General features: G+C 41.9%; 2 protein-coding genes across 15 annotated transcripts in view; both read right to left on the bottom strand.

Annotated features, from left to right (window-relative positions):
* Positions 1-94: 94 nt before the first annotated feature.
* The window catches only part of CLIP1 (CAP-Gly domain containing linker protein 1), a 59,249-nt gene continuing 34,913 nt past the window's right edge, over positions 95-24,430 (bottom strand). For 5 of the 14 annotated variants that reach the window (XM_072351505.1, XM_072351509.1, XM_072351510.1 and 2 more), the window contains 14 exons: positions 23,005-23,121; positions 21,997-22,054; positions 21,680-21,763; positions 20,605-20,761; positions 19,810-19,975; positions 19,491-19,706; positions 14,943-15,080; positions 13,582-13,688; positions 11,398-11,518; positions 8,262-8,314; positions 6,144-6,164; positions 3,294-3,411; positions 2,881-3,040; positions 2,325-2,699 (listed from right to left, as the gene is read on the bottom strand). In XM_072351505.1, coding sequence (XP_072207606.1) covers positions 2,602-2,699; positions 2,881-3,040; positions 3,294-3,411; positions 6,144-6,164; positions 8,262-8,314; positions 11,398-11,518; positions 13,582-13,688; positions 14,943-15,080; positions 19,491-19,706; positions 19,810-19,975; positions 20,605-20,761; positions 21,680-21,763; positions 21,997-22,054; positions 23,005-23,121 — 1,614 coding nt within the window. In that variant the 3' untranslated portion in view covers positions 2,325-2,601. The other 9 variants (XM_072351507.1, XM_072351511.1, XM_072351513.1 and 6 more) reach the window with 7 other exon arrangements.
* Positions 16,125-18,742, bottom strand: LOC140259755 (uncharacterized). Its single transcript, XM_072351360.1, has 2 exons — positions 18,665-18,742; positions 16,125-18,482 (listed from the first exon to the last, which is right to left on the bottom strand). Exons 1-2 carry the CDS (start codon positions 18,740-18,742, stop codon positions 16,167-16,169), a joined length of 2,394 nt encoding a protein of 797 aa, XP_072207461.1. The 3' UTR covers positions 16,125-16,166.

The following is a 24,430-nucleotide window of genomic DNA, read 5'->3' as shown; positions in this document are numbered from 1 at the left end:
AGCTGCCCGGCCGCATTGCGCCCCCTGGTGGGCGACAGGGGAGACACCGCGTACAGCGCTGGGAACGGAACAGAAGAGAGCAAACGTTTTTTTTCTCAAAATATAACTTTAATATATATACGTATATATACACACACACTCACTGTAGAGAAGGTGAAAGAAAAACAGAAAAAAAAGGCATGCCTCAAACTGTTGTGGATGTGCGCAGCAGACGGGTTTAAAGAGCCCACAGCAGCGCCTTACCCGGCTGTACCGCACGGCCAACAAACGAGTAAATAAACAACGCAGCTCTCAGCCCAGTCCAGTGTCAAAGGAAAGCTTAAAAACCTAAATGTACAAATGCAGCCTTAAAATGCTTTAGTGCAAATATGAAAATTAACAGCATAATTTTAAAGTATTTAAATAAGCTTTAATATAACTATAGTGCTTTGTTCCTATACATGTTTTCCCATCAATAGATCCAACAACACGGGGGCGCGACGTGTTAGAGCTGAAACAAACCCAGAGCCTGGGAAGAAACAGCATAAAGTCATCCATTAAATCATTTATTTATATCTCGCTTACGTTTAATAAAGGGAAAAAGGTAGTTATTAGTGGAGGAGGAAAATATTTACTGTCTAGAGTGGATGGGCAAAGGGGAAAGGGAGCGAGGGGGTCAAGAAACACCATCCCTTGTCCTGACATTCAGCACACAGAAACGCTGCTGGTGTGAAGTGTCCGCTGGGCACACAGACAGGCCGGCCCCGGCCCCGCGCTGCGTCAGAAGGTCTCGTCGTCGTTGCAGTCGGCCGTCCAGTGCCCGAACATCTCGCAGGTGTCGCAGTACGGCCGCTCCTCCCGCCGGCTGCCGTGGTACGTGGAGTGCGGAGGCTCCTCCAGCATCTGTGCCTGCGTCGGGCAGTCCTCGGTGTCATGGAGATCAAAGCAGCCGCAGATGTCGCAGAAGAGGCGAGGTGTCTTCTTGGACAGGCCTTCTTCCTCACTGCAAGATCAGCACCAGCGCGTGTCAAGCAGAGCAATTCTCTCTCCTAAAGAAGGTAGTTCTGCTTCCCTCCCAGTAAGCTACCTCACAATTACCGAAACTAAGAGATACCGCAGCGGTCAATAAACAAGTTGTTACAAAAACTCTCCTGAAGATCATATTCCTGTACACTACACTAGTCACAAACTGCTCTGTGTAAACATGAGCACACATGGAGGCATTATCTGAAAAGAAACACGGGGAAGCTGGTTTCTCTTCTTCATAGAAGATGAGAACTCACAGTTTATGAAATAGGTTTTCATTCTGTTTCTCTGACTGGATCTCCCCATCCCAGCGTAGATAATGGCACCTTAAGAGCAAAGACTCTTCTATGTATGGAAAGGGCTGACCTCAACCAAGACCGACAACAGACACGTTACAAGACACGAGCGCTTGTGGCAGGTAAGTACTGCGGATTGTTTTGCACCACCCAGCACACCGCACTAATAGACCGAAATAGATTCAGTCTGCCTAAACTCAGGAGGAAACTGTTGTGGCAGCTGAAACCAGGCTGATGTGTTGTATGTGCAGCTGACAGAACTGACTGCTACCAGCACCTCCCAGGACACAAGTCGAGATTTCCCATTAGGATTTATACCTGTCATAGTTGATTGTCTCCTCTTCATTGCCATTGAGGGCTGCTTCACACATTCTTTGTATTTTCGAGTTCAATTCTTCATTTCTCCTTTGCAGATCTACTATCACTGAATTCAGGAAGTCAATCTGTGATAATAAAGAACAAGAACAGTCAGAAGGTTGAGGACTATCTATCCACAAAAGGCAAACAGCACAGGAACGGCCCTCAAAATGACAGACATTAATGGGTCTCAACCCACCACCAACAGATCAAGCTCTTTTCCCAATGTTACTGTTTCAGCACAAAAGCCAGCAGTGTAATTTGGAGTGACCAGGGGCTGCCAGGTCACTCCCTGTGCTACCCCAGAGGCGGCAGCGAGGCAGCACAGTGCACACACAGCATTTCCTCAAGTGGTCTGAGCCGCTCAGAGATGAGCAGGCAGCACTACAGAAGTGCTGCTGACAGGAATCAAGTGATGCTTGGCAAGTTATCATTGTGAATGAAATAAAAGTAAGGCAAGAAATGGAACAAACCTCTTGCTGATCAGGAGAGAGCATTGTCAGCAGCAGGTGAATTCAGGGAGGGGGAAAAAAAAGAAATTGGTGGTTACTTCAGTGGTTAATTGCACTGCTTCTTCTGTACAGACTATGTCACTAGTAAAGCCTGCTTTAATCAGTATGACCAGCTCCAGTGATTTAACAGCGCTGCTATTCCAACCACGTATCCTAGGCCTTTGCTGTCACAAACGGCCTGTTGCACTGCTTTCTTTTCCATGTCCATTACGATTACTGTACCCTTCCATACATGTTTTTCCTAAATCTGTGAGTATCATACAGTAACAGAGCAGCTACTTTTGACCTCCAGTTCTCCTGCCTGCTTCCTCACGCTGTTCTAGCCATTGACATTTCCCCTCAGAAGCAGAAGGTGAAAACAAAAAGCTGTTTGCTATAGTCCTGATTTCCAAACTCTGCTAAGAACTGCATTTGGGAAGATGTCACTCTGCCTATAGGCACACTGCTGTTTTAGCTCGCTGATGTTTCAGATCAAATACCTGTTTATCTTCTGCACTGTCATCTTGAAGCAGATTAGCAGCAATGTCACCTTTAAAGAGAAACAAAAAAGCCGGGGATAAACAACCAGTAATTTAAAGTGTGAAACATCCAGGGCTTATTCAGAGACCGAAAATAGCAGACTATCTCATTTTTATTATGCATCTAACAGCTGCAAAGTCTGCAAGAGTAAAGCTGAAAGCACAGAGGAATAAAGAAGCTCACTCTTTTACCTGGGGGGGTAGTTACAGTTAATGGCTGCTCGCTTTTTGCCTTGAGTTTTTGCTCCAAGTTCTTCACCTTTTCTTCAAGTTTCAACTTATCCGACTCCAGTGACTTAACCACTGACTGTAAGGTTTTTGCAGAAGCATTTTCTCCACGGAGCACCGTGATCTGTAACAGTTATTTGAGAACCTTTAGGTCTTCCAGGATGAAATGGAAGCACAAAGGCAACACACCAAGTGCTGAACTGCCACCACAAACACAGGTCTGCATTCACCTAACTGGGCACGCACAGACATCTAAAGATATCATTCTGAGGTTTAACTACGGCTAAGAAAGTAAATCAGGAATCTCTTCAGCTACAGGTCAGACACTGCTGGCCATGGGATCTTCCACGGGGTTTTTCCTGCTCTTTCTCATTTACCTCATTTCTGAGTTTCTCCAGTTCTTCGTCCTTCTGTGTGATCAAGGCACTGGTATCACTGATGGATTTCTGTAATGACGCTCTCTCTTCATCAATTTCTTTTTTTAGTGTTGATTCTCTAGAAGAAAACCAAACACAGCCAGGAGTCACCTCAGGAACGAGTTAATGTCGTGGCCGAAAGAAATTCAACTTCAAGTATTAGGATATCGTAAGAAGTTGTTCTTAAACACAAAGATCAGTTCTGTACGTCACTAAGATTTTGTGTCTGTATAAACACATCAGATGCCACAACTCTGGAAACAAAGCAAGAAGTTTACCTACGTAGCACATGCCAGAATCTGCATATCATCGTATCCCATTGAATTTAAAGAAACGAGTGAATAGACTGGGGAGATAAACAAAGACGTTGTGCAGTGCTCCACCAAACCTAACGGCAGCGTTTTGTTACTTCTTGAAAATCATTAACAAGCAACAAAACATGCATGCAAAGCTCATTGTACACGTTGTCATGCAAAGCATTGATGATGCTGGAAATATCAGATGGTCCTCACTAATTTCAGTATCATTCTTTCCTGAAACAGATAACTTTGAGTGTTCCTAAGCTTCTAACAACTCCTGTTTCTCAGAAATCCATGTGGGATTTGTTTGACTTCATGAAAGGTTTTAAAAAGAAACCCTTGCAGGCACAGACCCTTTTGGATGTGTACGGCCTGGCCTCCCAGATTGTTCACTTCTCTTATGAAAAAGAGAGATGAATTCTGCCCACATCCCCTACCCTGCTAGTGTCCCTAAGGCAGCACCGCAGTGCCGCTCTCACACAAATGCTAGCAGGTCTCCCTGAAAGTCAGAGGATACACCCTGAAGAGCAGCTGTGCTCTGATGGAAGGACTTTCGCTACAGAAGTTCTGCACAAGCTGAGCAGGTTTTTGTTTAAAAGAATTAAACCGAAACAAAAAAGGCCACAAAAAAACCAACCAACCAAACACAAAATAAACCAAACCAAACCAAAGCAAAAAACCCCAACCCATTTCTTGCTACTCCACAATCTGGTTACTTATTTAAAGGAGGAATCTGCTTTTGAAAGCACCAGCAGTGCCTGGCAGCTGCCTGTCAGCTCCCCAGAGCCCTGGAGATGAAGCCATCCTCTGTGTGGCTGCAGACATCTCCATCAGATGACCATGGTCTCACTGCCCAAAGTCAGCTACTTCTCTAAGCTCTGAGAGAGCTGATGGGAGCTCAGCAGTCACTGTGCGCACCCAGAGACCGAGCAACACAGAGATTTCATTTCAGCAAGTGCACAAAACTCTGCTCTGTGTGCTGAAGGGACTAAGAGCAGAACACATCCCTGTGGGACAGCATGCTGCAGGGAGGGGAGACCTGACAGGTCCAAACTGAATTGATTTATATCCACAGTGTCTGTGGTTAGTGAGAGCCATGATACCCAGAGCATGAAATACAGGAAACTCAGCAACTTGATAAAATGGGAAACTCAACAAGGAGAGCACAGTTAACGCAATTCTTTCATTGTTAACGTTATACTCAGAAAAGAAGCAGCAAGTGGAGAATCTGGGGCTTAGAAAAGCTGGTGCAACTACCAAAAAAGAACCCAACGGGTGATTTTGGTGTATTTTTACAATGAGAGAATTGATATAAAGAGAAACACAACAAGCTGCAGACTGCACGACCTTGCCTTGAATACAAGTTGCACTCCTGTTAACATAAAGGGCAGTGGCATTCAGCAGACCTCCTCTTTATCCTTTAACACGTCTGATTGAACAGAACACTAAAAGCAGGAGAATCTCAGTGCTCTGCAGTAGCGCTACTCACACACTCAAGCCTAACCCATGTTTTTAAACACCAGCAGTGTGGGAAAGTAACATCCCACAAATGTCCAGGATGCTGCTGCAATGCACAGAGCTGCACTGGGGAAGGACACCTGCAGGATGCTCCTCACAAGCTCTCTCCTACCTGACACTTTGCCCAGGTTTTCCTTTTGCTCTGCACTCTGCATTAAAAGGCAGATGGAAACCCCAGTGACTCATCTCATGCTCAGGAACTTGCTATTAAGCCACTGTTTCCGCTGTTTGGTCAGATCCTCATCTTAGGGATGAAGGCCAGACATACACTTTCTGTACAGATATGGTGGATTGCCATTTGTTGGCCTTGTAAAAAGGAAGCACAAGAATTCAGGTGGTTGGAAAAGATAAACAGTTTGTAAACATGTAAATATATATTTATATATAGGAGCTGAGAATACTGTAACATAAGGGGAAAGAACTAAGAGAGGGACAGAGGAAAGAAACAAGCGGTGGGGGAAAGGTGCTTGTATTACAGCACTGGTTATTTTCTTTATAGAGTGCTGTTCACAGAAACAATCCTTTACAGCTCTGGTTGGAGGCCTCTAAAATGCACAGACTGCAAAACCTACAAATACAGGAGGTAGATCCACTAATTACTTAAGTGGGGATCACAGTTCACTTCCAGCATCAGCAGAAAGCCTGCCCCTCTGGTGCTCTCAGCTTCAGCACCGTCTGCGCTGTGACTCATACGAGAGGCAATACAGTCAATAGAAGGAAACGGAGGCACTGAACTGAAACTTCTTCCCTGGGAGCCCATGTCCCAAATATCTGCTTGCCAGGAGGGATGTAAAAAAACCTGTCACTTCACGTGCCAGTTTAAAAGTGCACTTTCAGGAGGAGGTTCCAACGTACTTTGAGCAGTGTGTGGAAGTCAACAAAGACTGACAGGTTTTTTCTTTGTTATCATTATTATTTTTAATTGGAATAAAGCCCATCACCCAGATTCTTCCCTTACTACAAAAATCAGACATTCTAAGAACAAAGCAGGTACCTTAAAGTGTTACTGGGCAAGCTTTAAAAATGCAAGATAACAAGAACCAAACGTTAGAAACATGGAATAGAAAAGCCAAGTACTGCAAGGAAGAACTAAATTCGCACACCCATGGGCTGGTTTTTTTGTAAAAAATATAGACTTTATATATATTTATACATATATATATAGCTGAGTATTTTACAAAACAGAAGCAAGACACCAAGGGACAAAGGCAGCCAAAATATGTACAACAGCTATACTCAAAAAAAAAAAGTTATTTATTATAACGTGGATAGACTTTCTTGAGTCTTACCATTAAAGACACACAGATATAGCAAAGGAAGCAAGAGTAGGAAAGGGAAGAGAGAGGAGTGAAATGAGTATCGATAAATAGCGCAAGCTCAAAGACAGTAAGACAGTTAGCAACCCACAATGACCCTAACGGACTGAAGTAACACAGAACCCCATCAGATCCACAGCTACTCATCTCCTGTCACTGCCAGCCAAACTGTCTCATAGGCACTCACTAAACTCCTGTGGGTGGAATGAAAGGAAGGTGGGAAAGTTACTGTTGGAGATCTGACCTAACTGAGATGAGCAGATGTCTCTGTGTCAGTATTTCAGATTCTTAAGACAAAAGGCAGAAATCTGCTCCTCGCCAGCTTCACTGCAATTTGGGAACTCTTTTTGTTTAATTACTTCTTCATTCAGCCTGCTTTTGTTGGCAAATAAGACCATATGCTTCCATTTTTAACCCTTCACGGTCTACAGTTTGCTTCAATGACTCTGACTTGCTTCTTGTTTTATCTTTTGTATTGGAGTTTATTCAACACCAAAGAGAAATGCCATTAAAGTCAGTCAGAAACTTGGGCATCCCATTGTAACCAAAGGTGAGCAAAGGTAGATGGACCTGACAACCCTGAAAGCAATGCCAACATTCACTGTGACAATTTCATATTCGTGTTGGCTATTTTAGGCAGCTCACAGAGAGTACAAACAGAATTAACTGCTGAGTATATGTGTGGTGCAGACATGACAGATCCAGCTCAGGAGAAGGAAAATGAGAGCCACACATCTTGCTCTTGATAGCTTACTCTAGAGTTTGTATGTTAACATGTATAAATGGCACTAATGCTACTATACGCAGCTAAAGACCCTGTGATCCAATTCATGAGACTGCTTAAAGCTGGAACTTCAGCTGCTGACTTGTCCATCTGTGTAATGACTAATAGAACTGTTGCAGTCTCTAAGAAGGCTTTAGCTTGTGTAACATGCTATGTGCATACTGTCCTTTAAAAGAAGGGCGAGATATAACAGAGCATGAATCACCTTCCACCAAATAACAGATAATTAAGGGATAAAAACAGACTGTATATATACTGAGTAGCCAAGGATGCACATGAATGCTGGAGTGTTGTTAGTGCAGGAAGTTATAACAGAGTCTTGTTTGTTTTTCTTGGAGCACACTGGGTGTCACAGAGATCTGCCCCTTTCACTAAGAATTTATATAATCACTTCTGAAAAGACATTTTTCTCAACGCGCTGTGCTGTGCAGCCAATCAGCTTCCCTATTAACAGCAGGAAGATGGGATGTTTTGTAACTTGGGACCATTGACTGAACAGCAGTTTACAAACGGATGCCCCCAGACACCCAGGACAAACCTCCTGGTATTTAATAGCAGTGCTGAATGAACTGCAATAACTACGGATACAGTGAGACTCAGATCTCAAAGTGATCCAAAGGCTGAATAACAGCCTTTATTTATTTTAATATCAGTCCTAATAATATCTGCATTCTTCCTCCTCAAGAACCTGACTGGCGAGGATCTGTACCCGTGATACATCAGACTGATGAACAATCTAAAGAGGAATAAAGACGAACAAACTAAAGGGGAAATGTAACTACCGCTTCTGTTCTTATATTTTCTTATATTAACGATTACATTTACATCTCCTTTTTTATGAATAAATGTGAAAGACAAGAACCGTAAGCCCAGGCTGCTAAAAACTTCAGTACTTTTAAATATGATACAGTAGCGAAAAATGCTTTTTCTTGGCTTTTTTTTTTTTTTGTACAATGCTCTGCCAAGTTTTCTGTAGGACTGTACAGTTACAGGATCAGAAAAAAAACCTTACCTCTTTTTCATCTCTAGTAACTGGTTATTGAGTACTGATCTCTCCTCTTCCAGCTAAAACGCAAACACAAAAAGCCCACAGTTAATACACGAAGGGTTATTTCCTTATTATAATATATCAGAATATCACGTTCACAAAACAACATGGGAGAGTCTACAGGGTGCACACATCCTTACGGTGGCTGATTTTCTCCTAGGACAATGCAGGCACAGCCACAGACCATTCAGGGACCACTGTTAGCTGGTGAGAGGTGTTAAGCTGTTTTGAGGCCCTGTGCACACAAGAGGTGTGAAGCACAGCAATGCAGCACCTCTTGGCGCCGTGCACACCACAGAAAACTGTGTTTGCGTTCCCAGCTGTTAAGCTTCACCCTGTATTGATGAATTACTGGATCTGCTGTCATTTTGACCTGGATAGTTGTACTATTGAATCCCTGGATTTGCTATTGTAACAGCCTGGGTAATTGTACTGTACTGATCTGTAATGGCTTCTGTACCACTGCATAGAGATGAATTATTTATCCCTAAAGCTGTTGTCTGGTTTGGGATGCAGTAACAGACACCTGTGACTCTGCAGGGCCCTCAGAACCAGCAACAGCTTCCACTGAAAAGCGTCCCTGGGGTGGGCACACACCGCAAGCAAATAAACAAAACCCCACCAACCAAATGCAGCAACCACATCAAAACCACGAAGCCCCAACGCAGAAGACATGCTGAAGTAAGCGAGGACTCCTGAGAATATTAGAACTGAGTATTCTTAAGGTCATTCTTTTTTCCCCACCACTCCATCTCATCTCTCCTTTCTGCTCGCTCAGTGCCATTCACCTCAGAATAGTTTTCAACGCTTCTGAGATGCCCCAAAACTCGAAGCACAAACCCTGCATCCCCCTCATCCTTTTTATCTTCCTGGGTGGCTGTGGAGAGATGGCAGATTTTTGTGTAGAACAAGACAGAAGTGGATGTCAGAGACAAGTAAAGGACAGCAGGATGTTAAGTAAGTCTGCCCTCCCTCTTGCCTCAGAGCAGACTTCTCGTGTGCCTTTAACAAAAGATGGTGCAGCTCAGCTGGCAGCTTTCTACAGTTTTCCAGTGAAATTATAATGCCTGGCCTAGTCTGAAGCTCCTGAAACGCCACAGCAAATACTCTGAAGCCAGAATAGCTCAGTATCTATCTGACTAGGAATCTTTAACTAATTACACACAGCTAATTATTTATGAATCAATATAAAAAAGCATCTTTAGGCACTTTAACCTTTAGATGTCAGGATAAATCATTCATGAAAGAGTATTCATTAATTTTGCAAAGTGTGCCACATGCAGCCACAGATTCACTAACCCAACTGACTAGCAGCACACTTACAATTTATAGTTACCATAGTGACTGCTCAAAATACTTAAAACATATGCTTGCCATCTTTCTTACTGCATTTTAATGGACATGCACAGAAACTCCGACTGAAGCACTGCTACATTCTGTGCTTTCCTCCCTATTGTCCGGTTTTTCAGCATCTGCTCTGTGAAACGCAGCTCCGCATGCAATGCTGCTCTAAGACATCTTCTTTCTCAGCATCAGCACTCATTCTCTTAAACCTCGTTCTTAGTTATGGGAGCTGCTTACAGACAGAAAAGGTCGTGGTGAAAGTGAACTGTGAATATTCCAGTTTGCAAAGCGATTGGCTCTTTGTGCTTCACAGACAGTGCGATAGGATCCCTGCTGACAGACCCACAGGCAGACAGGATGCAGACACCAGGACTGCTCTGCGAGTTCATCTGGAAACTACATGAGGCCACAGCGAGATGGCATTCACCTCTGCCAGCCTCGTGGGCTGAAGGGCTCCTTCCTTCAGGGTCTTTCTGACTGGCTGTTTATGATAGGCAGAAAGATCTGACCGATGCCGCTGACTCCGTTTCAAGTTACAACTCTTTCTGAAAATAACAGGTTGCCTCAAAGATTCTGAAATAATTTAAGAAAACATGTGGGAGTGGGGAGCAGTGCTCCCAATGGCTGCTTAGGATGACAGCATTCTGTTATCACATCACTACTCAGATGCACCATGAGTCAGTGGCTGAGCCCACACGTCTGGGAATCGGGTTAATCATCTCCAAAGGCTCTTCAGGATGAAGAAGCTCATGCATTACTCCTAGCAGCAGCCAAAAGGATTTAGAAACTTGCTTGATCTGTAGTTACTCAACCTCAGTATTACAAAGCAGGACAGCTTCCTTGGGGGAAAAGCCAGCCTCTTGGCCTCAAGAGTGCCAGCCTGTGTTACAGGATGGAAGGCATCTCTTCCACTGCCACTGAGAGCAGGCATACCTGTTTCTGCAGAAGAGCTCTCTCAGAAAGCCAGTACACAAAGCCAGGCTCCACTCTTGCTTTTAATCTAGGTGCTCCTTAGACGCCTTCGTGGTGATATCACGAGAAATTCTCCACAAGAAATGAAACCACCACATGTAATGGATGCAAATCTAATATCTCTCTGGCAAGTGCAAGTGTTATAAGCTGTACAACTGAGCCCATACTTTAAGACTCCAATGTGTCCAAGTGTAATATTAAAAAAACAGTGTTTTTTCCTATAAACTATAACAAAAAACCAACAACCTTCCATCGATTCTAGTCCACTGGTACCCAATACCGGACTGCAGCACTGTTTGTGTACATGCACAGCATCATGTCTAAGTAAGCAAACACATGCACAGAGCTTAATAGACTCCAGACAAGTAGTTTTAAATACTATTCTGAAAGGCATTCTAAATATTCTTTTTTTTCATGGGAAAGGAGAGCAGGAATAAGGAGAAGAATTAGACAGATTTCCTTAATGCAGCTTCGATGGAGATTTCATATTTGTATAATAAAACTACTCCTGACAGAAATAGGTGACTGTTAATACATCTGCCTAAATCATATTTAACTTATGCCTATTTCCAAGCCTCCTAAGTATCCGCTGTAGGTTACACAACCTTCAGTTACCCTGCAGCACTAACCTCCCAGTGCAGGTGGTTTCCAAATGTATTTTAAACATTCTCAGAACAACTCATCCTTCAATCACAAACATGCAGTGCAGCGTCACCCCGACAGCAGTGGAAACAGCATGAAGCACACTTTCACCACAGATCAGGAAGCGTTCCAGCCACTCTACCTTCTGATGACTTGTGACTTCGTCCCTGCTTCTGCCCAGCTCCTCGGCAAGTTTCACGTTCTCCTCTTGCAAAGCTGCAAGCTGCTGGGACTTCTGAGCAGCTGCCAGCTTCAGCGCTTCGCTGCGAGGACAGAGAGTGCATCGTTACCATAGGAACGGGGGAGGCAAGAGAAAACTGTGGGAGAGAATCAGCTTCACAGCTTGGAAAAATACATCTAGGTCACGTGCCTGCTGGGACTGATAATAAAGGTGACGAGCCAGACCTCGCTGCACACGGGAAGGTTTAACCCTGAAAGGAGGCAGCAGCACAAAATGACCGCTTCCTTCTCCTTCAAATGCATCAGACACTCAAGGAAAACGCAGGGAAAAATTTCCAGAGGTTACCAAGCACTCGGATTCAGGAATATCCCTCCCAGTTGTGCTGGGTTGTGCTGGTGAGCTGCACAGCCCAGGCATGCTCAGAAATGAACGTGGCTGAGCACTCTGCAGTTAAGGCAGGAGGACTGTCTTTAAAAACGAATAAAGCTCACAGTCCTCAGCACTGCAAGGTTTGCCACCCGAACAACCAGCACTGTGTGAGACCGTGGGGTCAGCTGCTCCGCTCTCGTCACTTTTCAGGTACAAAAGCAAACAAAACAAAAGCTGAAGTGCATTTGCAGGTTTCGTTTTGCTATTAATACACGTTGTTTCCTTAAAGTACGTTGTTTCTGCCTGCCTGGGAGACAAGTGACTAACCTGAGTCTGTAGAACATTTGAGTACGTCTTAATGGAAAATGTACATTTCACTTCATGAAACGGGAACTTTTATGACTGGGTTTTGTTCTTCTCAGCGCTCCATGTGCCAATATTACACAGGGTTAAACCCTGACTGGAATATTAAAGACACTTGTGTGGCTGTGGGAGGCAGGAGAGCCCAGGAGTCAGAAACTTACTCAAGTGCTTCCAAATAGAGGAACTCTATGGGCTCTTACTGGGCACAGTTAAACAAAAGGAAGTCTGATTTACCTGTAGAATTTAGCATGGAATACGACTGCAGATTTTCCAACCATTTCTCTGATCTCTAAGGGGTTGAACCAGTCTTCTCTTAAAAAACTGCAGTCAAATCTATTTTGTCTCTCCATGAAATCAGTCTGCTTGCCCCAGGCTGCCCCAGCTCTACAGCACCTGGTCTAGAAATGATGGTTTTGCTTTGGCATTTTCCACGAGCGTGGAGGCAGGAAGTGCAGAATGAAATCCCACCTTTCTCCTGAGGGGCTGTTCTTTATTCAGGCAGGTTTTTAAATGCAAGTTAAGAATCACACAAATTGAAACTAAGACTTCATTCCATGTGCTGATTTCCTTTGTGTCCTGCCTTGACCTCAGAGCAGTGGTGAGAGCTGTCATAAAATGACTTATGGAACTAATAACAATAATTAATCACAGACACTCTTATCTATCAGCCCAGGTTCTACAGTCCAGCTCTCAGTGTGCAGGTAGGAACTTGTGATTTCATGCATAACACCTCAGAGCTGCGGGACCTGCAGCTCCTGGACGGCTGTAACAACACGCTGGGCTTCTATTCACAGCAGCTCACTCAGCTTCGGGGCAACAACACCTCACATACAAATGACTCTGTGCCAGATGCTTTGCAGTTACTCTGTGTCCAGTGCTACACAGTACAGTACATAAGCAATAGTTTCTCAAATGAGAAGTGATCAACTCTAAGTTTACGTATTTACACACAGGGCATCTGTATGAAACCAGTTAGAAAATAAGAGCACGGTGTGGCAAGTGGAGTAAACTGGAAATGGTCACCATGAGAAATAAAAGCAGAACCCAGTTCTCTACAAACAGCGCCTCTTCAAACTACTCGATGCTCCAAGTGCACTTGTAAGGAAATACCGTTTGGATTTGATTACAATTAAGCTTTTAAAATAATTTAGTGCCCTCAGGTGGCAGAACCAGAAACTTCCTCCAACAAACAAATTATTTCAAAGCTTGAATGAAGGGTTTGTTCGTAGCATTTAGAAATCCAGGAGCAATATTCTGATTTCAAGCTATGCACGTGTCAAGCCAGTATCTACTTGTGATTAAATCCCTCTGTTTATAAATAAGGATACAAGTACTGAATTCCTTTTTTTCTTTTAAGAAAGGTAAATGGAACTACCAAGTCATGGTTTAACAAACGTACACTGAAATACTTACAATTCCTTTTTAAGTTCTTCCACTTTCTTGTTCTCCAGGTTCAGAAGCTCCTTTGATTTAGTGAGTTCCTCTTCATTTCTCAAGTTGTTTTGTTTAAGCATGTCCAACTTAAAGAGGAAAAAATACTAATTACACAAAAGAACTGTGCTGCCCTCAGGTGCATCGCTTGGAAAAGCATTCAGGAACACAAAGGCCTGAGCTGAGCTGCTCCTTTTTGCCATTTTTGTTCATTAAATTAATTCAGACCATTTGTACTGAGAAGCATTTTGTCCAATAGAACAGGTTGAGCCCTTCTGAATTCAAGTCCAGAGCACAAAGAATTCAATCTCCTCTTCAGAGCAGCTTACAGTAATCTGACACATAGACCCTGGTATAAGAGGTAAAGCTCCCAGGTACCTCCATTTTAAATGCCATACATCTCAAAGCTTTTTTTTTTTAATACCTCAGTACTCCCTGTTGGAATCAGCTCTTCCCTTTGATATTTAACCCTCTAAGTAACTGATAAGAAGTTCTCCTTCACCATACCTTAATTTCTGAGAAACAGAAGGCTGGATGTTGTTGCATCCATTACAAATCAGTTCCTCCTGGAGATCTTGTTGCACAGGTCAGATTGTTGCAGATCTATTTACTGAACTTGCATTTACCAGCGAAATCCCACAGGCTTGTGAACCTCATTTGTTTGCATTCACTGACACATTATATTACATAACAGATAATCTTCAGCCACTCTCATGGCATTACAGGACCCTGTGCTTCATTTTCCTTTTTTTTTTCTTTTTTAATCCCAAAAGGAACTCCTGCCATTATTAACGTCATTGCTTTTAATTCTCGAGCCATCAGATCTCCTTGGAAAACATTACTGTTTCTGTACAAGCTGTGGCACTTAGGTTAACCCAGCTGTGCACTCCGCATTATTAGGAGAGCTGCACAAAATGAAATGATGATCAAAAAGAGGCCACAAAGTGCTCCACGTATGCAGAAAAGCCACCAGTTTAGATGAAGATATTCTGGGGCCAATGAGTGCAGAGGGGTAAGTGGGGACATTCTCCCTGTCTTCAAACCCTGATGTATTATAAAGCGGCAGGGCACAGACTGAAGAGCAGGTGCTTAGAGCACAATGCTGTGCTTGTCTGGCTGTAAGCTGTGCTTGTGCTTTTGTACAGCACGCTTCTCTGCAGCGTGAGGCCACACCTGACACAACCTCAGGGAACCAAAGCATCAGGTTGAGTTGTGTTTCATACCAGAAGGCGACCAAAACCCAGAGCACAGACTGCACATAGTACATAGACACCACGAGAAAGGTCCAAATCATTCACAAGCTAGGCAATACTTTTCATATAAAAGCATTTAAATATGATTACTTCATTCTGCAGCTTCTCGTTTGTCTGTCTCGAGTTCTCCAAAGATGCCAAAGTTTCAATCTTCTCTTGGTGAATGGCGTCCTTCTCTTTGGTCACCTTCTCCACGGTCTGTAAAACTTCTTCTGCTCTTTTGTAAGCCTATGATTAAAGGGGGGATGGAAGGGAAAAAGTATTACCAGCGGGACACCTGAAAGCATGTGAGGAACCACGATACTTTATGCACAGCTCCACTGTTTGCCAGCTGCTTTCCAATTAAACACAGACTTCAACAGGAATTCTGAAGCTGCATAAAGTATAAAAGTAAGTGGTCATGAGTAGATTCACTGCCATGATGCAGGCATCGATTGGAATCTCATCCTTGTGTCACCACAGAGGAAGCACGTTTTCTTCTTTTTAATTACCTGGATTTCTATTTACCGTCGCTGTGATTGCTGTCAGGTTTCTGACCACTTCAGAGTGGCAGCTCAGTAAATATTCACTTCCAACAGATTGCTCCATTTTCAGAAAATGTGAAATTATAAAAAAGGCTAAAAATGCAAAAATAAGTTAAAAATTAAATACCAGATGAAGCCAATGGTGACATTGTTTTAGTGTTGGCCATTATGCCCTCATAAAATGAAATAATTGATAAGTGTATTTTAACACCTGCAGGCATAATGCATTCCTGTAGGGTATCGCACTTCCATTTTGCATTAAAAATGATTTTATGGGCTTCGAGCCAAAGTAAAACTCAAAACACTGCTCTGAATTTGTTGGTGGTGAATACAAAACACTTCTGTGAATAAAAAGAACACACTGGTTGCCAACACTGCAAATTTAAATGGTTCTCCTGCACTGTTTTTTAATCCAGTGACACTTACAGGAGCAGGACGTTGTTTTATACTTTTGGCTAACTCAGATTTGGAGTCTGTTGCAGCCCCTCCTCCAGCTCTTAAGCTGCAAAGCACTTTGACAGAGGAACTGCCCAGTTTTCCTAACAGATTCAGAAACAAGCTTCCTTTTATTCACAGTTTATGTTGTTTTCTTGCAACATTCAGCAACAACATTGACTCCCATATTTAGGAATTATTTAAGAATAAATGGTATAATTGAAATGTCTTTCAGACTCACAACCTGAAAGAAATCCAAAGTCATGAGAACAAATTTCCAGCCTTTTCATTCTAAGCTGAAGTGCTGATTGTGCAATGAAGTGCAGAGAGGAAACCATTGAGTTAGTGCTCAGTATTAGTACAACAATACTTGATTGTTTATGTATTTCAATACCTCAATTTTTTGCATAAATATTTGGGCCTGGAGGGTCTCTATTTCTCTTAGTTTCAAAGTCAGATTGCTCATCTCCTCCAGCAGCAGCTCATGTTTTTCCTCAGAGGCCAGCATCCTGCATGAGAAGTCTGCATCAGTTTGCTCTAGAAGTGCCACTGCTTTCTCATGCAGCCTGTAATAGTCCTTGGACAACTTCTCCTTCTCTTTTAGTATCTTCTCATTAATGATGACCAGACTCTTCCACTCAGCATGCAGACTTTCATTTTCCTGAACTAACTCCATTTTCTCCTTCTCCGTCACATCATATTTGTGCTGAAGCTCATCTAACATCATGGAGACGCAGCTGCGCACGTCCTCAAGCTCTGCTTTTGATACAGACAGGAAAGTAAACTCGCTCTTCACCTGCTGAATTTCAGATGCCAGCCGCTCTGACTGTGCACAGAGAATCTTATTTTCTTTAATTACTTCCTCCAGTTTAGTTTCAGATTTTTCTTTCTCCTGAACCAGAAGTTCTTTCTCAGTCAGAAATTCTTTATTTTTCTCTCTCATCGCTTCCATCTCCCTCTCTAAGAAACTAATGTTGTTTTGTAGCTCCATACGTTCCAACAAGAAGGATTCCTTATCTGATATTCTAGCTTTCTTTTCTATGGTTAAGTTTTCTTTCATATTTTCAACCTCACCAGTTAATTTCTGGCATTTATCTTGTAATTCAGTCCTCTCTCTGTTCAGTGCTTCTATATCAGACGAACAGGTATTGAATGAAGATGACAGGACCTGCTCGGTGTGTGATACAGCAGCCAGTTCATTTTCTAATGTTCTTCTGGCATCCTGAGCCTCCTTCAGAAGATCTGAAAGGTCACTTTTACAGGCTATCAGGTCTTGGTTTTCTAGATTCTTCTTCTTTAGTTCTTCCTCAAGGGCTCCAATGGAATCTTTCAGTGTGTTATTCTCTTGGACCAGAACTTTCTTGGCTGAGAAGTCCAGCTCCTTTTCTATCTTCATATCAGAAACTGCATTTTCAAGAGTCTTCTTCTCCTCAAGAAGCTCAGAGTATTTTCTCTCCAACTCATCCTTCTCTCGTAGAAGAGCTTCACTGTGCTTTTCCAATTGCGATGACTTAGAAAAAGCAGATTCCTTTTCCAAGTTCAATTCCTTTATTTTCTCAGTGAAGGCTGTCTCAGCAAGCACAGCGTCTGCTGTGGCCTTAGTGAGCTTTTCAGTAACTGCCTTATTTTCATTTAGCAGTTTCTCCCTTTCAGCCAGAAGCCTTTGTTCCGATGCAAAAAGAGCCTCTTGAAGCAAATGAACTTCGGAGTTAGATGTCTCTCTTGAGGACTTCATTTCCTCGAGAAAATTAGAGAGACTAGAAAGGGAAGCCTTCAGCTCCATGTTGTCTTTTGTCATCTTTTCAAGTTTCTCATGTTCAGTCTCTAGTTCTGCTTGCATCTTGTCTTTTCTCAGTTTTAATGCCTGGTTTTCATTAACAGTATTGGCCAAACTCATACACAGCTCTTCCCTGCTTTTAAGGAGCATCTCCTTCTCTGACTGCAGACTCTGATTTGCCTGCAGCAGACAGTCAATTTCATTTTTTAAGGCTATGTGTGTACTTTTAAGATCCAAGTCTTTTTCTTGGGCTGAATCTCTCTCTGCAGTCAGAGTTGACACTTCTTGTAGTAGCTCTCTTTGACTTCTAGCCAGGTCATCATAAGAACTTTGCAGTTTCTGAATGACATCATCTTTGCCTTTAATGACTGCATCGCTCTCTTCCAAAAGCTTCTGATAACGTTCCAGTTCTTCCCGTTCCTTGATGTGTTTCTGACATGCCTCATCCATCGCGTCTTTGTTGGCCTGAAGTTCTTTCAACTGTTGGAGCAAGGCTGACTCTGAAGACCGGAGAGCATCATTTTCTTGAGTTACCCTCAGAAGATCTGCCTGCGCTGTCTCAATTTCAGAGAGCAATTTGCTTTTCTCAGAAATCAGAGCTACCTTTTCTGTGCTTTCCTGATGACTTTTGGCCTCAGCTGCTTCTTTCTGCTGGAGAATTTTTGTATTTTCTGAATTAAGTTCTTCATTTTTTGTCCAAAGCTCCTCTCGGTCTCGCTGAACTAACAGAATCTTTGACTCCATCTCTAGATGCTGTGACAACAACGACTCCTTCTCTAATTTTAGAGCATTCCTCTCCTGTGCCAGAGTCTCTTTTTCTGATATTAAATCCCTCATCTCGTCTGACATTAGTTCAACCTCTTTCCTGGCTGATGCTAACACAGAGCTTAAGGACTAAAGAAATAAAGTTGGGGAGAAGGGAAAACAAAAAATGAAGTCAAGCAGACAAATGAGAAATGTGGATTAAGGGCAAACAGTGCTACTGTGATTTAAGTTCAAACCAAACTGTATGTATTCTGGCACAGAGCCCCTCTGCAAACTAAGCTGCAGACAACACACCAATGATATTTCACTACCAAACATCCAAAAGAAAATATTTTGGTGGTTATGTTAAAAATATCATGGTTTGAAGGCTCCTCCATACAAAACCTCATCGTGTTTTTTTAAACTGCTCTCAATGACTTCTCTGAATGAACATTGCTCAGAAAGAAGAGCTACAGAGGGGTCTGATCAGAATCTAAGCTAAAACACACTGCCTTCAATGGCCAAAGTATATTAATTAATTCTCCTCAAGATTCTGCCTAAGAAATATTACCACAGCCTGCTTAATTCAAAACAACACGTAAGTGATGTACCTAAAAGTTGACTTATTTGCCAATTAATACACTGAACAATTTGCTGCAGCATGAAACATTATAACCACTAACTAATCTGGGATGAAAGTAAGCAGTAATGTCAAAGAAACAGGAGACAAAATGTCAATTATTCAAGTCAAGATCTGTACCAAATAGCTGCACATAACACAGGATCATGCTACAGAGCAAGATTTCAGGCGTGTAGCACCTTTAAATGAAGTATTTCACAATCTACTGTATTTAAAATTCGTAACACTGAGAGTAGTATTTGGCTCTATCTTACTGCACTGAATCAAGTATCTATGAACATAAATGGTCATGTCAAAGAATCATCCTTCATGGATTCCTCTGTAATCTAGAGACAACAACCAGCTGGCTGTGTGTGCTTCTTTTCCCTAATCAACAGTAACCTACTGTGGGAAAGTTCAAACACTGCAAATAAACTACTATAAAATGGTGAAGCCAGGAAAAAAAATCAAATCAACAAGTCACTGAATTACAAAGATTTGAACTTGAAATTACTTGCCAAGTAACAAAGCATACATACTTTAGCCTGTTCTGCTTGCTTTTTCAGCTCCTCAGCCTGCGTTTCCAACTCATCATTTTTCTTTTGCGCAGTTTTCAGTGCCTCTTCTGCATCCAACAAGTTCTGCTTAATCCCTTTGATATCAGCATCATGTTTGGAGATCATCTCAGAAGTTTCTTTTTCGTACTTTGCCTGAAGATCCTTATACTGATTTTGACTGGTCTCCATTTGCTTTTTCTAACAGGAAATAAAACAGGTGGAACACAGTTAAAGATGCAGTGGTACATCGTAGTAACTATTCATTCTCCATATAGTTAGTTAGCACTTTTAAACTTCTTACCATGTCCAATAGTTGATCCTGCATTTTTTTCAGCTCTTCTTGATGAGTCTTGAGAGTTTCTTGCTGACTCTGCTCAGCTTTCTGTGCTGTCTGCTCAACGTTTTTCTGAAGCTGAGCAGCCCTTTCATTTGCTTTTGTAAGCTCAAGTTGCATTTGCTCCAATTCCCTAAAAAGACGAAACAAAAGAACATTACTTTTTGCTGACAGTATGACAGACTCTGAGGTAAAAGTCCCATGTTCTATCCAAACATTCAGAAAGAGATTTTATTATTTAACATAATTGGAAAGTTCTGCTAAATTAAATGTACACGTGCAGGATCGAGCACTTGCTTGTGTGCACAGCAACACTTTTGCCACTCAACTCAAGCCTGGGTTTCTTCACAAATTAATTGTGCACAGAACAGTTTTTATTTGAAAGAACCGACATTTTCTCTTGCTGGTCAAAAAAAGAAAATAAAGAGCCTCTTCTGTACTGAAATAAAATAAGCTTTTTGAGTAACCAAATGATTATGAAGCACAATCACGAGGCAGTTTACCCTTAGAACATTCAATTATTCTGGACTGTTATAAGTGTACACCACATAGAACTGTAGCAACTAAAAAACACCAAGACTCCCTTCAAATAACTGTGAGGAGACCACTTTGACGAATTAAGTCTGATAGACTAAATCCACTTGTCATATCAATGTGACACCCAGTGTGACTATCACGCTCAGCTATTTGCAAAGAGAAAATGAGAAGCAGGGAATGCAGGAGTAAAGAATTAACATGAAAATATTGTGAAATGAGGAATACCTTTCTTTTAACCGCAGCTCATCGTTCATTTTCATAAGCTGGGCAGAGCTGTCTCCTGATGACTTCATGATCTCTGCAATATCATTTTCTAGTTTGGCTTTAGCTTCAGTCAGTTGCTGTTCTCTCTCTTCCCGCTCCTTCAGTTTAGTCTCCATCACTGAACAAGACAAAGGTTAGTAGTCTAATAAGCTTAAGAAAAAGGGTATGCACAGATTAGCTAGAAGACCATACAGAACTATAAACAAAATTACACTGATACTACAGACCATCTGGATTTCTGAAATTAAAAATTATAATTGGTTTGAGGTTAAGGTTAAGAACACTTCAGAAACAGTGGTAAAGCAACTAGTGAAGAGATCTTTGTTTCAGAGGTGGTTCACTTGCTTCAGGACACAAGAAGTTATGCTAGATGTATCAGATAGAAATGAAGCAATTAATAGCAGAGACAAGCACTCCTCACCAACAGCACAGCAGGAAGAAACAATGCAAGCACCATGAAGTTACAGTAAAAAAGTCATGAAATTACAGAATGGTTTGGGTTGGAAAGGACCTTACAGACCATCAAGGTTCCAACCCCACTGCCATGAGTAGCACTGCCAGCCACCAGATCACACTGCCCACATCCCCACCCATCCTGGCCTTGAACATCTCCAGGGATGGGGTACCCACAGCTGGACAACCTGTTCCAGTGCCTCCCCACCCTCATGGTGAATAATCTTTTCCTAATGTACCCTCAAAAAGGAGAACACTAATTATGCTCCTGTTTGGTCACCAAGACTTCGTTGTGTACCTGACCATTATCACATGATTTTGTAGCAATGTTAAAGCAGGTATTTAACTGCTGATTTGGAATACACTCAGCCGGGAAATCTTTTGCCTTACTGCACTATTTCCTTAATACAATGGTCATCTTGCTTTGTTATTATATGCGATGCCACAAAAGGCTTCCTTTTGATGGCGTATGCAACTGTGAAAGCACTGCATACTATGTAAGATACTGGAAGCTGAGCAGGAGGCATAAGAAAGCACAAAGCTGATGCATATTTCAAAACATCCCATTTAATTTCTTCCTTACCAGTCAAATTAGACTTCAGTTGATCCAGTTCTGAAGACACGAGTGCAAACTGTTCTTCTTTTTGCTTTAGTTTGTTTATTGTTTCTAAGCAAGTAAAATTTTAAAGACAAAGTTAGTAACTACTTAGCTGCAAACAGTTCCACCTACTTGCAAGATATGCTGCTCTCAAGAGGACAGACTGCAAACAACCCTGTCTTTTCCCCAGCTTCTGAGACAGCTGTGTTGCCAAGTTTAAATTCAAAAGCACGTGAGAACTTTATTTTGCAATATAGTTTTCTACAGCTTTTTAGTTTTCATGTATTTCACAGCAGACATACCTTGCATAGAGCGCTGGGCATTTTCTGCTTCATGAGCTGCACTAGTAAATTCTTCTTTCTGAAAAAGTGGACAGAAACCTGAGGTAAGATCTGATGTTAATAGTGTAATTCGGCCACTGAATTTATATTAGGTGTTCTACATGTAGAAAACAAACCGCATCTATTTCTGATAGGAGTGAAAACTGAAGATTCTGACTTACATCTTAGCACTGATATATTCAGCAACATAATGCAAGCCTTGCCTCAACTGCAAGCAAAACCCTAAGCTTTCAAAATAAGCTCTTCATCAGTTTGCACAGCAACAGAACTGCAGACAGCCCAGTGTAAGAAACACGAGTTCTGGGCTTCTCAACATAAGAAGCCATCCACATTATTCAAAGGCTGCACAGCGGACACCTGCCGTCCTGTGACCAATCTCATACCAGTGTTTTCCTGCTCTGCCAGCGGGAAGAGACGCCAGTCAGTGGAAAACAAGGGAGGATACTGAAGGAGACACTGAGACTCTGACATCAAATACTATGGCCATGGAATGATTTTAGGACAAGGGCGGTAAAACTAAAGGATCATGGCTTTTGTTGCTAACTGCGGTGTAGTTTTTCAGGAGAACTGCACCCATCTACAGAATACTCACAAATCAGGTGAAAAATGTCTTCAAAAAACATTTGCAAGATGTTCCAATAGTGAGTTATTGTATATAACAGGTCACACATTCCTTAGTAGTCTAAACTTAAGCTGCATGACGATTTTCATCTGGCTTAATATTTTACCTGCGATTTGTCAACAGATAATTCCTGTTTAGACAAAACAGCTGATAAACGCAAGTCAAGTGAGATCTTCCTTTCATTTTGAGATGGATCCTGTTAGTCATGGATCAGTGCCTTCTTTTCATAAGTAAAATAGCTTTGTAAGACCTTCCTCACTCAGAACTGATCCTCAGCATTTCACTACGCTCTCTCTATGACAAGTAAAATCCAAAGGAAAAAGCCAAAATGTTGGAGTATTACTCACCAAAAGTTGAAGTTCCTTCTCCAAAGAATCTTTTACTTGATTTACTGCACTCAAGTTTTTCTCAAGGTCAAGAAGCTTTTGCTCTTTGCCCTGCAGCTCTTTGGCCAGATTACTAGCCTAACAAAGATGGTTAAATGGAGTAAAATAAAATTACAAACATGAATGATAAAAAGAGGGAAATTAAAAGTTGAATCTGAAGGAAACAACTGTAATATTCAGATCATCGTAAGATGAACAAAATGAAAATTTAAAAAAAAAAAAAAAAAAGAAAAGAAAAGAAAAGAAGAAGAAAAAAATGTAATGTGTTAACTGAGTGAAGCTGATTCCCACTGATGACTACATCACAGAACTGACTGGATTTTGGAACACAACTGAAATAATCGAAATGTAGTTATCTTAGAATTAAAGCAATTGCTGGCAGACGTTCTGGAGCTCACTGAAACATTTCCAAACCGTTACAGCATCCGTTACATTGGCAGTTTTGCTTCTCCACCGCTTTATTTTTTTGTGCGGATAAATTGAGCTCTGAATGTTTCAGTTGGCTGTTCAAACCAATACACACAGGGATGCCATTTTAGAAAAGGTTCTGTCCTTCATGCAGGACAGTGAAAAAGTTCAGCGTGAGCTAAAAATACGGTGCCAGGAGTCCACAAAAATCAAGTATCTTGCAACCATCTGTGAGGGGTTTAGGAGAGCGACTTCTAGCTACCTTCCCTCTGCTCTTATAATTGGACTTCTTGCTTGCCAAGTTATGCATCAATAGGGGGTTTGCCCAAAGCCCCAGAATGGAATTAAATCTTAACGCTTTTATTTCTAGTTGCGGTGGCAGAACGACTTTCTAGTACTGAAAAGCAAACTAACAGCCTTAAGGAGATGTTTTATCCAAAACAATAAAACATCTTGGTAAGGTATATCAAGCTGCAGTTTGTGCTTCAAAAATACAATGAGAATGTCCCTGACAAGAGCACTGCATACCTTTAGCATACAGAGAAGCTCCTCCAGGATCTTTGCTTTGGTTTTAAAAGCAGTCTTTGCCTCTTCCATCATCATCTTTTATGACAGAGCAGGTAGTAAAGATACTACCAGCACAAACTGAGAACGCAGAATCTCTCTACAACCCAGTGTAATCATCAGAGGAAAAAACCCCACTGAGCCCCACGTCACTATGCCAACAGTTTTAGCACCAGTGGTGAAAAACTTGTATGTTACGACGTGGGGTTCTTCTCCCAAATAAGCCAGGAAAGCAACCTTCCATAACACAAAGCTTTCCAGAGAGGCACGTTTTCCTTTTGCTGAGTGATGCAGACCAAGCAATAGAACACCTTTAGAGATCTGACCCAGTTAACGCTTTTGCTAAACCTCCTCAGATGGTACAAAAATACCAAGTTTTTTGTTTGTTTGTTTGTTTTTCCTGTGATGAGTTTGC

Source organism: Excalfactoria chinensis, chromosome 16 (genome assembly GCF_039878825.1).
Source record: "Excalfactoria chinensis isolate bCotChi1 chromosome 16, bCotChi1.hap2, whole genome shotgun sequence".
Lineage (NCBI taxonomy): Eukaryota > Metazoa > Chordata > Aves > Galliformes > Phasianidae > Excalfactoria > Excalfactoria chinensis.
This window is presented reverse-complemented; position numbering and strand designations above follow the sequence as displayed.